Source organism: Aspergillus pseudodeflectus (genome assembly GCF_044049435.1).
Source record: "Aspergillus pseudodeflectus strain CBS 756.74 chromosome Unknown BJX68scaffold_70, whole genome shotgun sequence".
Lineage (NCBI taxonomy): Eukaryota > Fungi > Ascomycota > Eurotiomycetes > Eurotiales > Aspergillaceae > Aspergillus > Aspergillus pseudodeflectus.
The window spans coordinates 6,375-23,058 of record NW_027263846.1 but is presented as its reverse complement, the minus strand read 5'-3'; the positions used below and the strand labels follow the sequence as shown (position 1 = coordinate 23,058).

The window sequence follows — 16,684 nt, the reverse complement described above, 5'->3', positions numbered from 1 at the left end:
ATCGGACTCGAAACAACTCACGAGCGCTACAGAAGAGTACTGCTTGGGATTGAAATCAGTTCGTTATGTATCGGGTTTTAGTTTTCTCGAGGGTTAATAGTCTATGTATGACAGAGCTCGCTATGGCTCCAGGAGAGCACACAGCCATAGCCAAAGATAATACATTCATGTGTGTCAGAACAATGAAACTATTTAGCTAGGGAACGGCTAGATATAGCTAGATAACATAAAAGAAGACATGTAACACATGTTTGCTAAAGCCCTCTATGGAAGACAAAGGAATGGGGCTTCCAAGAATGTACTATGTAGGTTTAGGGGAACAGCCAGTGGAATAGCTCAGACCATGGCCAAACTTGAACACCGGGTCACGAGTATCGAACAACACGTCCTCCATGCTCGCTCTCACAGCCTCCATTGACCGGGGTAAGTCAAAAGGAAGTTTGCCCTCGGGTGAGGCAATGCCAAAGACGATATCTAGGAACGCATCTGGGCTGCTGCCATAGCTGCCGAGGAGCGCGGAGGTGCCTTCGACGACTTCAGGTATAATGGCGGGTCGGTCCAGGAGCATGTCAACAATGGTTGGGACGCTTCTGTAAATCGCTGCCTGACGCTCCTGCTCGCTTGGAGGGTAGGCCAGGGACCCGGCGTGGAAATTCCTCTCGACCGTGCCGTTTCGCGGTTCATAGGGTGCCCCAAGACGGAGAAGAGCGTAGTCGGCTTCTTCAGGTGTCTCCAACACAGTAAGATGACGCTTATCCATATATGTAACGTTGAAACCCTCAATGAAAAACTTGGTCTCGGGGCGAGGTTGAAGTGGTAAGATCGAGCCTTTGTTGGTGAGTAATGTATACGCTCGGCGCTGGGCCTCTTCGCCTAACTTTTTGAAGTAGGCATTGCCGACCATTTTCTCCGATATGTGGACATCGAGAAAGGGGGTTTCAAAAAGGCCGAGGAGGAACTTCTCTCGAAGTAAACGACGGACTGACTGATCAATGCGCTCTTCCGACACAATGCCACGCCTAACAAGCTCGATGATGATGTCAGGGCGCTCTTCACCTCCAATCTGATCACAACCAGCGTCGAGGACCAAGGCAGCGCGTTCAAGTTCGGTCAGGTCCTCGACACCCCACGCCCTTGGGGGTATAAGCTCGCCTGTAGCACTTGAACCAGTAATGATGCTCCAGTCGGTGAGGACAATACCATCAAAGCCGAGTTCTTCTCGAAGAAGCTCGGTGATAACGACTCGTTGAAAGGCCCATCCAACGGAGCCATATTGCGTACCCTGAGGTCTTGAGTAATAAGGCATCATCTGGCGAGTACCCGCTGCAATAGCGGCTTTAAATGGGATCAGATGATAGTCAAAGTTGTTACCGGGATATGATGAGTTCTTTCCGTAACTGAAGTGCGAATCTTCACCGTTTTCTGCTGGACCCCCGCCTGGAAAATGCTTTGTGACAGTGCTAACCGAGTGGGCACCAAAGTTGCCACGGCCCTGGAAGCCCTGGATGTAAGCTTCGACAAGCTCCGCAGTGAGATGCGCATCCTCACCAAAGCCGTGGTTGGTACGGGACCATCGTGGCTCTGTTGTCACATCAACTTGTGGGTGTAGCGCAACTCGAATACCCAGAGCGATGTACTCCTCACGGGCAATCTCCCCAAATTTCCGAACCAAGTCCACATCTCTTATGGCTGCCAGTCCGATGGGCTCCGGCCACTGCGAAAAAGTGCCGGCGGAGAAGCCAGCAGCCACATTCTCTTGAAACGCGTGGCGAGGGTCTGTTGAAAGCGTGACTGGAATTCCAAGACGTGTCTCCATTGCTAGTTGCTGAAGACGATTGACGAACTCTGCGGTGGCTTTCGTGTCCTCGGTGGCAAAGGCCACGTTGAAATGGGTCATAAACTTCTTCGTAACCCTGTCTACAGTGCTGCCTCGTTGTCGAGAAGGGTCGCCCGGGTCAAATGTACCGTTAGGACCCATAAATATTTGCAGCTGGAACATTTGCCCAGCCTTTTCCTCGAGGGTCATTCGGCTCAGGAGGTCCTCGACCCTCTCTTCAACACACAAGGATGCATTCCGGTACGGAAGAAGTGCCTCGCTCAGGTTCGTAGGGGGGTTAGAAACCGAGCTCTGAGGTGACATTGTCGATGAACAAGCTCCAAGCGGCAATAGCGTCGAGCAAATGGCAAGTTCACAGAGGCCCTTGGGACCCGGGATGATGCGCATGTTGGACCTGGGTCGACTGCACTTCCGTATCGTCTTTAGGAGCTTGGGATCTTGCGGTGCTAGCTGGTGTGGTAAGATCACGGGCTGAGATGCAATGGATATTAGGGAGCGTCATCACAGGTTTGGAGGCCCGTATTTATACAGGCCAGTGTGCGCACCTGGGGCTGGTTACTTTATTGCCGATGTAACTTTGTGGACGCCTTCGCCTTGATCATCTAATAAACTGACCCTAGGTTGCAGCCAAGAATGTGCTACTTGTTCAAGTGGCCAAACCTGCCAGGCTCGCAGTATCCGACGATTGTTATTGGTTATGCTGGATCCTCGCGGGGAAGATGCTCTGTTAGTTACTACCCCGCTTCGCCGTCAAACCAGTTGTATCCTTCTAGTTTACCCCGACGACTTCCCCAGGGCCGTATGCGGCTTTGAAAGCGAATACGATTCCTGGCGCCCTAGCGCGCCGCGGAGTCAGCTAACCGGGCTTCATATTAAAACGTACGAGCACAACGTGATCTCAAACACTTGGTGGTATTCGATTCAAGAATAGTCCCATACACATTAGCTAGTAACTCTCTTCTTGAGCAACTCAAAAGAGCAACCGAAAACCCTTCTATTACAACATAGCAGATAGCCTATGTAAACCGCTGAGGGATCGGCCCTGCAATATGTATAGCCGAGCATCAAGCTGTTGGAATATTTCGACGAATCGAAAGTAGAGGTTAGAATGGTTTGGAATGCATAAAGAAGGAAGGATCCTCTAGACTCTAGATCTAGCTTAAATACATGGAAATTATATGACTGGAAGCTTCTATCCGGTACAACGAGATTAATCAAAGGGACTGTTGACAACTTACAAGAGGAGTACGGTCTTTCGCGAGAAATATGGAGTTATTTTTCTTTATAGAATTCGCTTGCTACGTCCGCAAGCCCACTGCATTCCCACAGCATAACGTCCAGGCCCGACAAGAAGATAAAAGACTGCAAGCATTGTTGACAAGCTACTTTTATTGCTCTCATGCCCTTGTCGTTGCCACCAATGATGCCACTAGTAACTAATTTAGCACTCTCACTTTTCACAATTTTACGAAACTATGCTCTAATAATCCTTCTATGACCCAGGACAGTAACGCGATGATGAAGGGTAAAGGCATAGTAAAAAGTGCGCAAAAATATGGACTAGTATGACTGATATCAGTTTTAAAGCTGGGCCGGCTTACCACTGGTATACCCCAAGCAAGTATTGGTTCTGGCTCGTGGTGTTTCGCTGTCGGCCACTCGGGCAATTATCAAGATGAAAGTTAATGCTACCAATGAGCCTATAACGATATGAAGCCTGAACTTGGTTCTAGGGATGTCGTCTGTGGCGACGTTGAGTTTTTGTTGCAGCATGGTGAATGACTTGAGGTCAGGTCCTGATCTGATTGTGCACTCTTGCTGTGCTAGACCCCGTCCTTGACAAAGCGGAGTCCATTCGATCCTAAGGGAGGAGAAAATCATGTCGTTTAAATTCTGACAGTAACAAAAATTCTACCTGATAAGAGGTTGGAGGCCTGGGCCGACAAACTCCCAGTTGCATTCGTACCAGTCTCATTCGTATCGTTACCCCAATCTTGATATTATTACTATAGCCGGAAGGCATGTAGATCATGGGCAGATGGATGGCGGCTATTTTCGATAATGCTAAATAAAGCTGGAAACGTTTCTGCCTATCTGCTGGGTATCGTAACCGTTCCATGAAAGGGTACGCCAATGGATCTTGATCACCGAAATTTTCGCCAAGGGGTCAGGAATCAGTCGGTTGCGGGGCGATCAGCAGTCTTCTCACTAGTATTTCGGTTCCATGGCTAAGAAACTCAGAGGGTCGGCTTGACCCACGTTCGAGATTGGGTTATTGATACGATTACGGGCAGGTCGGGTTAACCTCGGGGATGAGGCCTTGCCAACTCAAAAGTTTTCCCTAGCCATGTTTTCCATTAGAAATCCAGACGCAAGATTGAGCTCACTGCTCAAGAACTCAAGACCATTCCAGATGGAGGGCTTCGTTACATCATCAAATCCCCGTCCCGTGGAACAGATGCGATTTTCCTTGCTACGCATAGCACGGCGCCACTGGCGCTGATCGTCATCCATTGTAGGCCCATTCCCCACATATTTGTTTCCCGAGTAAACGTATACGAAGTCCATAGTATATAAAGGAGACGAGCCTCAGGTCCTGTACAGACTGTGAAAGTGAGAGAACAAGGCCTAACAGTAGCTCTTCGAGATGCATATGTCATTGTACGTCTTAATCGCCCTCGGGTTGGGTAGCCAACTCACCACCGCTGCTTCTTCTGTGCCCAACTGCAAATGTGTAAGTGTCATACCTCTCTCGTGAGCATCGTCTCAGGCGATTACTGATTTCCCATGTGCTAGAGCCCTTCTGATGCATGCTGGCCATCTGCCGACGAATGGGCGGCCTTCAACAAAACCCTTTCCGGCCGGCTGCTAAAGGCCGTCCCACCGGCTGCTGTCTGCTACAAGTCTGAAGACAACTACAACGCGACCGAGTGCCAGGCCATTGTTAATGCATGGACCACCTCCCCTTTCCACTCCTCGAATCCGTATAGCATTCTGGATCCAGCCTGGTCCGGCGCTGCTTGCCAGCCACTTCACAAGAACGGGACCAGTATATCAGGGGATCCTAATGCGGCATCGAAAGGGTGTTCGCTGGGGAACCTCTCACCGTATGTGGTCAATGCAACGACGGCGGCACATGTGCAGACTGCAATCAGATTTGCTAGGGAGAATAATCTCCGCTTGAACATCAAGAATACAGGCCATAATCCCGAAAAGAGGTTCGTTCAATATCAGCCACACCAGCATAGCACCCTTTCACTAACACGGTTACTAGTTCGGCATATGGTAGTTTAGGGTATGTGCTCGCCTACAAGATTGCACCCCTACCGAGGCCCTTCCGCTGACATGCACAGTATCTGGACACACAACATGAAAGGATTCAAGTTTCACAAATCGTTCAAAGCCTGCGATACTTGCGAGCCCCACATGGCAGGTACTGTCGGGGCGGGAATCCAGGACGGCGAGCTGTTTGCGGCCATGGCAAAGCATGGCGCTATTGCGGTTGGAGGAACAAACTCGGTATGAAATTCTGGACTTGATATAGCCCCTTCCTTGCGTAGTTTTCCATCCCCAAGTCTAACAAACTATCAGGATGTTGGAGTTGTTGGCTGGTCTGCTGGAGGTGGTCATGGATATGCCACCGGCCAGTATGGCATGGGGGCGGATAGCATTCTCGAAGCAGAGCTTGTCACGCCTGAAGGAGAACTCATTCGAGTGAATGAGCGGGATTATTCCGATCTGTTTTGGGCGATTCGCGGAGGGGGTGGAAGCACCTTTGGAGTGATCATCAGCCTTACTGTCAAGGCCCATCCGATGCCCTCGGTGGGAATTGTCAACATCGATGTTTCGCCGCGAAACCACACATCTGCAAAGCAGTGGTGGAGGACCATCGCAACAGTACAGAGGGAGATGGCGGATTTGCAGGATGCCGGGTACGCTGGATATTACACCATTACTGGACCGCCGATTGCTTTTCATAACACCATCTTCGTTTACAACGCGAGCAGCGCAGGAGAAGCAAGAAAGGCGATTCGGCCCTTGGAAAACGCCCTGAATAATGCCAATTCGTCTGTTGTTACAGAGATCTCTCAGCTTTGGACGGAGACTTGGTACGAGCTGATTCAGAAATTGGGACCGTTGGCGGATGCTACCGGCGTCGGCACGAAGCGAAGCGTTCGTGCTTCGAGGCTTGTAACCCGGAGAGCTATTGAAGATACAGATCTGTTTGCCCGAACATTGGAAGAGATTGGACCTCGTTTCTCGGCCCCAGAGGCATGACTCCCACCCTGGTATCGAGTGTGACACCGTTACTGACAAAAACATTGATAGAACGGGGTGTCTAACCCTTCTCTGTCCGGAACCATGACAGTCGGCAAGACACCAGTGGCTAATGCACTAAACCCAGCCTGGCGAGAAACAGTCGTTCATCTCATTTCAGAGCAGAAATGGAACGACCCCTTGCCTGATGAAGTTGCTGAGGAGGTGATCAAGGAAATGACCTACGGCAAGGGGTATGCTCTCCGCCAGCTCGCACCAGACAGCGGATCGTATATTAACGAGGTGACTTCGCTTTCTCTACTTTTCTCAAACCAATGAATCTAATTCTATATATTAGGCAAACCCTTACGAGCCCGATTGGCAATGGTCTTTCTGGGGCCCCAACTACCCGCGCCTTGAGGCTATCAAGCAGAAATACGATCCGGACAATATTCTGTGGTGCCGAACCTGTGTTGGCAGTGAACAGCTAGTTCAACACCAGAACGGGTCTTTGTGTAGGGCTTTATAATCATATTTCTTCTGATGTCTGGGAGAAATATTTAATCACTTTCAGTATTAGCTAACTAACTATACTGGCTGTATTTAAGACACGCACTGTATTATATATTGGGCAATCAATGGTGTACCTCTCTGGCCAGGATATCTGTCTAGAGGTCGCGTGACCTTACAGTTATAGAGCTAGGTCTCCTTGTCAGGCAAAGCAATTTTCAATTGCCATGCTACTACTTACGGCTAGTGACTAGAGTCTTCTGGCGTTGCCAACAGGCGAGGTGTTCAGCTCGTCGCTTGAGGGTGGCTGGGGCTCCTTGGCATCACGTGCTCTGTCTCTGTAGACTAAATGCGAAGTTCAGCTGAGGTGGGGTAGATTCACCTGTCCAAAACCCTCCTCTTTTCCACTCGAAAGGGCAGATAAAAGGTACAATGGCGGAGCATGTGTTTCTTCCCGACGAGCCCCCGAAGCCCTTTCGTATCGTGTACGACGGCATACTCTACGATGGGAGTGACTGGGTTACATACCCCGTGCGCCAGGGCTGGTATTCCGAACCGTGGACACCAAAGTTCCACCAGGGCAAGATCCCCGAGGAATATCATCCCGCAATTAGAAGTTGGTTGTACTTTGGTTTGCTGCACTATGTCTTTGGGGATGATCTGGATCAGGCCGACTTTCTTCTCACTGAGGAAGGGGACGGGGACGGGGAAGAGAAAGGCGAGCAGCGGCAATACCTCACGACGAAACATCTGGAAAAATACATTGGCAGCGCCAAGGAGTGGAAAAAGAAGGGATACGGGGAGCGCTCTGTCGACATCGTCGGCAAAGTCTGTGGGCAACTTCCCCGATATACGCCGTACCTCAGCCCGCAGATGGGCTTCGCGATCCAGCTAATCTGCCAGGCTCTCTGGTACGTCGCAAATAAGCGGGACGGTCCACATGAGAAACCGAGCCATGTCTTGAAATGGATGTTTGTCCGGCCGGATCTGGCCGAGCACATGGTCCAGAACGGGTGGTGCCCGCTGGATGCAGAGAAGTGTCGGCAGGCTGGGGGTGAGGTCGACACGGCTGCGTATCTGCTGCAGCTGGTGCGGACAAAGGCGGCGTGGAATAAGAGGAATCACACCTTGTGCAGGAAGACGGAATGCATCGCGGATAACGTCGATGAGAGTCTCTATGTGACTCGGCATGTGGAGGAAGGTTGCAGCTGTGAGCACGTCCACGCGGACATCCCCGCATTGCATGAGATCCTCGAGGAGGGAGGCATCCCACTCGTCGAGATTACGCCTCCAGAGGAGGAGGGCGGAGACTATACAATCAAGGTCGTGAAGAAGCGGAGCAGCACGCGATACGCCTCCATCTCTCATGTGTGGGCTGATGGTTTGGGCAACCCACATACCAACTCTCTTCCCAACTGCCAACTGGGACTGCTCTACGAGCGGGCAAGAATGCTCCTGACTGACAAGGAGTATGTCCCCAAGTACGAAAACGGGCCGTATGGACCGCTGCACACTGGCGCTGCAAGGCTTGCCCATCGCGCATTTCTCTCGAGTCGGCGTGGTGACAATTCGGTCCTGGTGTGGATCGACACGCTGTGTATTCCGCATGCGCGTGAGGTGCGCGGTCTGGCAATCCAGCGTATTCGCGATACGTATCTCGGTGGTACGTGTAACTGTCAAGACTGGCAATTGAATATCCCTGACTGATTGCAGCTTACCGAACGATGATCATCGACTCCGAGATACGGCAGGTCGAGTCCAGCCCCGCAAGCAGCCTCGAGCTCTGCCTTCGGGTGATCTACTGTTCAGGCTGGATCCGCCGGCTGTGGACGCTGCAGGAAGGGCTGGCGGCCAAGAGCAGGCTCTACGTGCTTTTGGCCGACAAAGCAGTCAATGTCTCGACAATTGCCGACGAGCTTCTCACCAAGCACGAAAAGGGCAAGATTCCTCTGCTCCAGGAGAGGATTGTTTATCTCGCGGTCGGCACCTGGTACTCGTACTTTCAACACACCATCGATTTCGCATCCAAGTTTGAGCGCTTCGTCAGTTTCGTCGCCAGCCCGTTCGTCGAGGGCGAGGACCTCTCGCAGGAGCAACTCGTTTCGTGGAACTGGTTCAACGTCGCCACACGAGCATCTAGCAAGGACGGCGATCGGCCGATCGTGCTAGCCGGTGTGCTCAACCTTGATGTTGGGGAGATCCTCAAGGTCAAGGGGTCAGACGAGCGAATGCGTAAGCTCTATAGTATGTTGGCCGGGTTTCCAAAGAACGTGCTGTTCCTGGCGGGCCCGCGGTTCGAGGAGGACGGAATGCGCTGGGCAGTCAAGGTGTGCCGGTACACTGATGAAGTCCAGTACCTTGGCGGCGAGCCCGGGAAGATCACACCTCGGGGGCTGCATGTCACAGATATCCCCTCGTGGATCTTTGAACCCCCCAAGATCCTTGACCTCCGCCGGTATCTCCAGGATGATGACCGCCAGTACTGGAATGACTGGAATGACATGCCTGTGAGTGATGAAAGCGTGCCGGGCACAAACTTACTTTTGAGGATGAGAGAGCCAGTCGATATCCATCCGGACGAGAAGTACGGAATTATCCTGCATGAAAACAGATCTGCTCGTCCTGGGGAACTACACAACTGCGCATTGGTGTCGCTGCAGACCACGGAGGATGACGTCCATTATGCGCGATATTTGGGCGTCGGAACTATCCAGGCTTTTGACTTTAGCAAGTCTCTTTTCCCCAAGGAAGGCTACCTTATTTGGGGCTCCTGGGATGAGCTGCAGAAGCCGGAGTGGGTTGTTGGTTGAGTGAACGTTGACAGCACAGGTATCAAGTGTCTCGAATGCGATCCGCGCTGGTAGGATGACCCAGGTGGCTCTCCTGGTACCGCTGAGTAGTCTAGAAGGACCGTCTAGAAGGACCTCAATGAATCAAAGAAGAATGTGGTAAATCGAACTCTTACCCTAATGGTATGGATGATGAGATGATGACACGACGGTAATTGGCGCCGATGGAGAGGCTCGCGACGAGATGAGCATTTTATAAAAGGGACGCGCGGCCCTTTGCTCTTCCCCGGACAGTAGGCAACCCGTACTTGACGCTGTTTCGGCTTCTACTGGTACTCAACCGCTGCACTTTCCCCCTGTACGCATCTTTCACTTTACTAGTAGTGCAATAATGCCGAGACATGACAGACCGAGACCCAGTGCTGTCAACACCGTTTGGAGGTCTCATAGTGCGGCGCCCATCTCGTTCTGGGCGGCGCCTATCCGAGACATGGGCGAGCATCCCTGTCGATATTGGTTTGTAACAGTGGTTATATAGGGATGATGTAGCATCCAGGATTATCCCTGCACATAACTGAAATTTGTCCTGAAATGTCCATTGCTTACAAGTGCAGGCAGCCGTCATGTGATTCCCCACTGGTGCCCATCAGCCCCTCACTACCAGATCCAACGTGGCTTCCATTCTCTTCCTCACTCCAATGAACCCGATCCGGATGGCAAATGCCAAGTTCCATCTATTTCCGTGTCTTCCAACCGAACTCCGCCTCCACATCTGGCACGATGCCCTCCCCGCAACCCTGGGAGCAGGTTCAGCCGCATTCCCCTACAAAAAGGGCTGCTGGGGCCCCCGTCATCTCACCCCAGGCGATCTCGAATACGACTCGATGAACGATGACCTGAACCTCAACTTTGAATTCGATCATACCCTCCTGGATCCTCTCAAGCTCCACCTGCCACTATTCCACGTAAATCATGAAGCGCGCAGCGTCGCTCTCAACTGGATCCAGAACCAAAACCTAACCATCCACTTCAACAGGCAGAAATCTGGACAACTCGTCTTCATCCGCCCCTTCAATGCAGAAACCGACACCCTCTACGTCGCGCGGAGCCAATGGCATGACTTCATCTGCGAGCCGCTGGAGCGGCCGTTTGAGGAGGACCTAGTCGAGCGACATCTAGGCTGTCCAGGCCCCGCGTTCTCAAGACTCGCGATTGACGATTGGACCCTGTCCAACGAGGCAAATTGCTTGGCTGAACTGTTTGATCATTACTATACCATCGTGACCGTATTCGTGATAGTCGAGTTCCGTTCCGAGGAGGGCGTCGGTGGTGAGAGTGAGGCTGAGCATGTCGCTGCCGCTAGGAATCCGACGCAGTGGCGGGAGATTGAGAGCTCGCATTTGTTAGGGCCGACATTTTATTGGGATGAAGCGAGTCGCAGCTTTCTGTGGAAGGATATCGTTGAAGGGACCGAGGTGACTGATTATCCCCTGTGGAAGACGTTGAATTATATGGGGCAGAAGTTGCCGGACGTATTAGCGGGATGGCGCCGTCGGCGGTTTGAGGTGCGGCCTGCTTGTCTTGTGACGAAATATACATGAGTGAGTGACCTCAGAATGGATTGTCTACATTGCTGATGTCTTATTACATGTCCTTATATGCAGAGTATAACCGTCCTCGCCTTATGCTGCTCAAATAATTCATACCCCTCCTTGCCCCGTCGGAGAGATATCGGCCATAATGATGAGCAGTCGATCATCTAGTCCGGCTGGCGCATGCCGCAGGGTACCGTCTGCGTGTGGAATTCGAACGTACTCGGCTTGTCCGTCTACGGCTGCGAAACCGAATGCGGCGCCGAATGTGCATCGGTTTGTTAGGCCTTGTTGGCAGTACCGGCATTTCATGCTGCGAGTTTGTAGGTTGTTGTTTCTGGCACGGGCCTGGGGAGGCGTACCAGCAGGGGGAGAAGATTGATACTATGCTGTCTTCTGGAGTAAAGAGCTTTACGTCGTCCCCGACTTTTTCGACTGTGCTGACGAACTCGTCGCCCTAATAATTTCTCTGAACATTATCGTCCCAGAGACGGGTAATAAACATCTGGGACGTACCATAATATAACCCCCTGCAGTCTTCTGATGCCCTACCTCGCCGGCGGCCTTGACCAGGCCTTCTGGGGTAGTGTCGTGCCGCAGGTCTATTGGACTGAGCTGGTGGTTTGGGACGCTGTGAATGCAATTAGCACGCTGTTTAAGAGTCCAAACCTCTATGCTGATTTCGTGTTTCTGAGACTCAGGGATGAGAAGGCGCCGCAGTTGAATTGGCAGCAGGGCGAGGCGCTGGGCTGGTACGCGCGGTCGCTGGCGAAGATCTGCACGGAGATTGACCGTGGAAGTGCGGATTTGCAGGTTGCGCTCGTTAGCTGTGTGTTGTTTATGTATATTGAGATGCTGCAGGGGCGTGTCAAGGAGGCGCTGCAGCTCTATTACTAAGGCGTTAGGTTGATTCTCGATTTGAGGGTCGGCGGTGGTGCGTATTTGGTTGCGCTGCTAGAGAGTATGATTGTGCCGCTGTTCATCTGGCTGGGGATAGTTGCATTGATAATTTCGGGTATTCTAGCCTGCGATTTGTTTGACCTATTAGACTTCCAGGGGGTGTATTACTTTATATCACTGGAATCAGCCCGCGACGCCCTAATGCTACTAGCGTACAAAGTCCTTCTTCTTTAAAAGGACGCCGGAAGCAACCCTTGGCTCGGGATTTAACTAAAGATAACCCCAGAGCTTCTTGCAAAGCAAATCACCCTTCGAGAGAGCCTGAAACGGTGGTATTGCGCCTTTACTAAACTAACTGATACAGCATCTCTAAAGAGTACCTCTTCCCCCACCTCACAAATAAAACCAGACCCAAACACAAGCACAACCGCTCTCCTCCTCACCTACCACGCAACTCTAACCATGATAGTCGTAACATGCCTCACGCAAAGCGCATCCGTCTATGACGCACACATCCCGGGCTTCCACACGATCGTTGAACAAGCAAGTGTCGCTCTCGACGCCTTAATAGATATAGACGCGGCGCAGCCGGCGTTCACATTTAAGCTAGGCGTCGGCCTCCCGCTTTTCTGGACAGCCCTTGAGTGTCGCGAACTAGGTATCTGCTGAAGGGCACTGGCGTTACTCTAGTGGGTACCGCCTATGCAGGGGTTCTACAAGTGTGCGCCTGGGATCGCGCTCGCGGGGAAGATCATGTGGTTAGAGGAGGGATTTGCTAAGCAGCTTGCCCTTGAGAGGCTGAGACAACTCGAGGGAAGAGAGAGCCACCATCTTCTGACACCTCCGTACGACGATCTGAGCGACCATGGCGTCGTTGAGGTCCTGGATATCCCCGAAGAAGCGCGTATCCGGCACTATACCGTTTTCAGGCCACGGGATCAGCCTCTCCTCCTTGGGCCGCATGATGTTTCGAAATGGGCTAGAGGGCCTGATCAGCTTTTCATGCGGTTTACGAGATATCAGCCGCATTCGGCGTACTGGGAAAGCTGGGGGCTGACGGATGAGATTGTGTCGATGGAGTGAGATGCAGCCGTTATTGTTATTGGGCAGGTTAATCTCAGGCATCAAACATTATCAAATCAGCTGACGGCGTCAGAGTATGTACGAGCAAAACGGAAAAGTACAATTTCAGGTCTGGATTGGCGGCCATGGTATGAAGCCCTTGATCCTCTCCCGGACTGTCAACCCTGCACCTCCACCTCCACCTCGGCTCCCCGAGCTAGCTTTCACCTTATCCTGCTTCTCCCCGAGGACCAAAAACCCCGCAACCTCGCCGAACAGTCTGTCCACCCCATCCGCATCACGCAGGGGACTCAGCTCGCGAAAATCGACTCCAAACTCCTTCGCCAGCTCCTCGCCCTGCTCGAGACTAACCCTACACTCCTGTTCGCAATCCGCCAACATCCCGACGAGGAAGATTTTTGCTTCACTCTCCCTCCCTCGCGCGCGCGATAGTATGTCCCTTGCGATCTGGAAGGACATCGGGTCCGTGATCGCGTACGCGAGGATAATGGCGGTCATCTTCGCGTACACCCAGTCGCGCCGCTCGACGATGCATCCTGTGTCTGTTGCTTCGAGGATGGTGTAGTCGACTGCTTCGAACTGAGACTGAGATTGAGGCTGCATTTTGGAGTGAGCGTCTAGTTCTTTTAGCCGATATGTCTGTTCAGCGTCTGGCACGCTACCATCACCACGTGTAGCCCCTACCTCAGGCATCGGTTCCTGGTCGGCGTTGGAGACCCATCGCGGCGGGTACTGGTATCCGTGCTTAGTATACAGCTGGACAAAGCCCGTAGGGCGGTATTCGTCTTCGTTGAAAGCGCCGTCGATGAATTTAGAGATCAGGGCCGTTTTTCCGACTGCCAATGGTCAATCTGGTATGAGTCGTGAGTTCTTCGTTGACGGATAGATGGGCGTGAGCGTCTCTGGCTGGCTGCGTACCTTTATACCAGCCGAAGACGACGGCGCCGGACAGCTCTTTCTTACTCATTTCATGTGCGCTTCTGGCGCTTTGATATTCCCAACCAGGGATGGTGGAGTTCGCGTCGCGCGGAGCAAATATGGGTGGCCGCCGGTGGTTCTACAGCAATGCCCCACGTGGACACGGTACGAGTAAAAAGGAAAGGGAAATCGAGAGAGGGCCTAACACTCAGCGCTCAAACCATTGTCTCGCAGGAGAAGACAGTTTCTCGAAACGTTGTCAGGAGCTTCAAGTCTGCACTTCGGGCCTCTGGAGCATTTCACTCACTACCTGGCCCTCGTATTCGATCGACCGGCGCCTTGGCCCGTGGCTGAGACCGCCCCGCCTCGTGCTATATAAAATTAGCAGTAACCGCAGATCATGGAAAAGCATGAGATTTTCAAGAAATCGAGAGGTCTAAAAAAAGCGCAACACCGAAACAACCGCAACGATGGATTTCCACCCCACGTCGTGGGCGGACCTCGACCCCGACAAATCGACGGTGCGTACCAAAGAAATTTGCAGATCGCAAAGGAGGCGGTTGAACTGATACCTCGCAGCATTGGAAGAGTCCGGCCGACGCGAGGACGCCTTCACCCGCTTCAAAGCGCAGAAGAGGCGCGGGCCGCTGGTCATTGCGCTGAGCGGCGCGACGGAGGACGGTCCGCATGTTTCGGCGGAGGCGAGGTGGTGTGGGATGGGGGCCGCTAATAGTGGGGAGGGGCCTCCAAAGATAATGCACCCGTCTTTTGGTACGGTTCTCGGTGACAAACGCGGAATTTGGGTCGTGGCTAAAGTGTGTTACTAGAGCTGTACAAGCGGAAGACATTCATCAAACGGCAACCCCGCGGTTCACCAGAGCAGACGACATTCTTCGACAATGAGAGCGATGCCAATTATGAGGCCGCAAACCCCGGGACTGTTACGATAGAGGGGTTCGGGCTCGAGTGCTGGCAGTTCAACGTCTCATCCGGGCGACGCATAATCGGTTCTGTTCGAGTTAGAGAGTATCCCAACCCGAAGATCACCATCGCGGGCCTTCTCAGGAGACTTGATGAGCTGCGACGGGAGTCGCGACGACTGGGGCAAGATCCCGTGCAAGACGAGCTGGATTTGATAGACCTTGTCGGGGACATGGGATATGTTATCCCGCTGCGCGTCCAGGTTGGATCTAACGGAACTTGCCTGCAGGCGTCAATATGGGAAGGCATCTACTGGCTATTAACCGGGCTGGTGGATTGAGATGCTATATACCAAGCTAAACAGGCGAGACGGATCCTCTTTATTTCTTGCTGGGTGCATGGTATTAGAGCACTGGACTGGTCCGCTGCAACAGAGTGATGAGTGAAAGGGACATGTCTTCTAGGAGATTCTTGTTGCGAAAGAGCTATCGAGGCGGCTGGGCAAGTACGGTGAAAAAGCGAAAAACCAGGAGCTGACGCCCCAGGTACTGACAACTCTGATTGTTGCTGATCTCTGGGTTCGAAACGTGGGCATTGTCCTCGAGGACAAGGTCGTTGACCCTGGGAGCCTCACAGACCCCATCACTCCTGAGGAACGATCCGATGCCGAGGAATTCAAGAAACTGGGCAACGATGTCACGTACAGACGCGACCACCATCGAGCTCTAAGTATGTACCCCCAGGCCGTCAAGATTGATCCTGGTAATGCAATTTACTGAAGCAACCGCTCAGCGGCTTATTGCGCCCTGAGCCGGATCGAGGAAGCAGCCGAGGACGCATATATCGCTGTCCAGATTGACCCAACGTATTCAAAAGCATGGGCACATCTGGGCATGGCATACATGAAGCTTGATTTGAGTGGTAGGAAGGCGCAAGAGTGTTATGCTCGTGCGGTCGAGCTGTCTGGGCCTGATGTTACAGCGACCATGGAACAAGGTTTGGCTGCCGCAGAGGCGAAGATCAAGGCAGCTAGACTCAGGCAGGGGCGTGCTGAAAGGGCCATGCTTGGCCAGGGCTGGAATCTGGCACTCAAGACGGTCAAATTCCAATCTCTAGTTCACGAGCAGCAGGTGGATGGACTTCTCTTGTTTGCAAACAGTCAACACTCCAACTCTTCCGTCTCTTGTCATTTTCCATCAGCCATCCATCATGCCAAAGTTGCAAAGTGCGCTAAGATTCGCACGATGCCTTCATGTTATCCCCTTGATTAACATGTGAATAATAATATGGAAGTCAAAAAGACTTCTTATACTATTTATATTACTTACCATGCTTTGCCGCTCCTTCATTTACAGATTTTTTTATTAGAGGCTCTACATTTTCCCTACCTATCCCTTGCTAGCCATCGTTCATAATTAATACAATTAGGCACGACATTTCACTCGATTAATTAAGATATCCAAATTGAGTGAACTCTATATAGATGTTAAGGAATGACTACATAACAATCACCTATATAACGAAGACTCATGTCTCGAGGCAAGCGTTGAGGGAACCAACTGGGGTGCCATTATTTATAGTCTATTATTTCCTTCAACAAAGTTTTTCAACCACAACGGAAAGCAGTATGCGATAGACTAGGTTTGGTGGTGAGACGGCAATGAACCAATAGATATTCTTCAAATCTCTACTAGAATATGGAACGGCGATGCGCTCCCTTTACTATTACAGCATATCCATGATAGCTCTAATGAGGGCAGCAGAATCTTGGTATATTAGGGTCTAGTTTAATACTAAGTATTTAGCTAGAAACGTGGACTATAAAAAGTATACAGACCACTTTCAAGCATTATATTAGACCATATAATAAAGCAAAG

General features: G+C 51.8%; 8 protein-coding genes across 8 annotated transcripts; 5 read left to right on the top strand and 3 right to left on the bottom strand.

Annotated features, from left to right (window-relative positions):
* Positions 1–301: 301 nt before the first annotated feature.
* Positions 302–2,140, bottom strand: BJX68DRAFT_258690 (glycoside hydrolase family 3 protein; the record flags this gene model as incomplete). Its single annotated transcript, XM_071043572.1, has 1 exon — positions 302–2,140. The coding sequence occupies one exon, from the start codon at positions 2,138–2,140 to the stop codon at positions 302–304; it is 1,839 nt and encodes a 612-aa protein (XP_070893736.1).
* Positions 2,141–4,484: 2,344 nt separating this feature from the next.
* Positions 4,485–6,623, top strand: BJX68DRAFT_279296 (FAD-dependent oxidoreductase; the record flags this gene model as incomplete). The annotated part of the gene is made up of 7 exons (XM_071048707.1): positions 4,485–4,571; positions 4,634–5,055; positions 5,112–5,132; positions 5,191–5,356; positions 5,429–6,028; positions 6,167–6,397; positions 6,453–6,623. The coding sequence occupies 7 exons, from the start codon at positions 4,485–4,487 to the stop codon at positions 6,621–6,623; spliced, it is 1,698 nt and encodes a 565-aa protein (XP_070893735.1).
* Positions 6,624–6,991: 368 nt separating this feature from the next.
* On the top strand, positions 6,992–9,617 carry BJX68DRAFT_195533 (uncharacterized protein). The gene is made up of 2 exons (XM_071037469.1): positions 6,992–8,267; positions 8,318–9,617. Exons 1-2 carry the CDS (start codon positions 7,037–7,039, stop codon positions 9,412–9,414), a joined length of 2,328 nt encoding a protein of 775 aa, XP_070893734.1. The 5' UTR covers positions 6,992–7,036; the 3' UTR covers positions 9,415–9,617.
* Positions 9,618–10,091: 474 nt separating this feature from the next.
* BJX68DRAFT_271896 (2EXR domain-containing protein) lies at positions 10,092–10,994 on the top strand (the record flags this gene model as incomplete). The annotated part of the gene is made up of 1 exon (XM_071047061.1): positions 10,092–10,994. The coding sequence occupies one exon, from the start codon at positions 10,092–10,094 to the stop codon at positions 10,992–10,994; it is 903 nt and encodes a 300-aa protein (XP_070893733.1).
* A 50-nt stretch (positions 10,995–11,044) lies between these two features.
* Positions 11,045–11,413, bottom strand: BJX68DRAFT_195524 (uncharacterized protein). Its single transcript, XM_071037468.1, has one exon. It carries the CDS (start codon positions 11,295–11,297, stop codon positions 11,094–11,096), a length of 204 nt encoding a protein of 67 aa, XP_070893732.1. The 5' UTR covers positions 11,298–11,413; the 3' UTR covers positions 11,045–11,093.
* BJX68DRAFT_195515 (uncharacterized protein) lies at positions 11,413–12,001 on the top strand. Its single transcript, XM_071037467.1, has one exon. The coding sequence runs from the start codon at positions 11,529–11,531 to the stop codon at positions 11,880–11,882; it is 354 nt and encodes a 117-aa protein (XP_070893731.1). The 5' UTR covers positions 11,413–11,528; the 3' UTR covers positions 11,883–12,001.
* A 1,072-nt stretch (positions 12,002–13,073) lies between these two features.
* Positions 13,074–13,935, bottom strand: BJX68DRAFT_271894 (uncharacterized protein; the record flags this gene model as incomplete). Its single annotated transcript, XM_071047060.1, has 2 exons — positions 13,074–13,804; positions 13,887–13,935. The coding sequence occupies 2 exons, from the start codon at positions 13,933–13,935 to the stop codon at positions 13,074–13,076; spliced, it is 780 nt and encodes a 259-aa protein (XP_070893730.1).
* A 421-nt stretch (positions 13,936–14,356) lies between these two features.
* Positions 14,357–16,078, top strand: BJX68DRAFT_271893 (tetratricopeptide repeat protein; the record flags this gene model as incomplete). The annotated part of the gene is made up of 5 exons (XM_071047059.1): positions 14,357–14,411; positions 14,466–14,657; positions 14,714–15,138; positions 15,272–15,536; positions 15,600–16,078. The coding sequence occupies 5 exons, from the start codon at positions 14,357–14,359 to the stop codon at positions 16,076–16,078; spliced, it is 1,416 nt and encodes a 471-aa protein (XP_070893729.1).
* Positions 16,079–16,684: the final 606 nt, after the last annotated feature.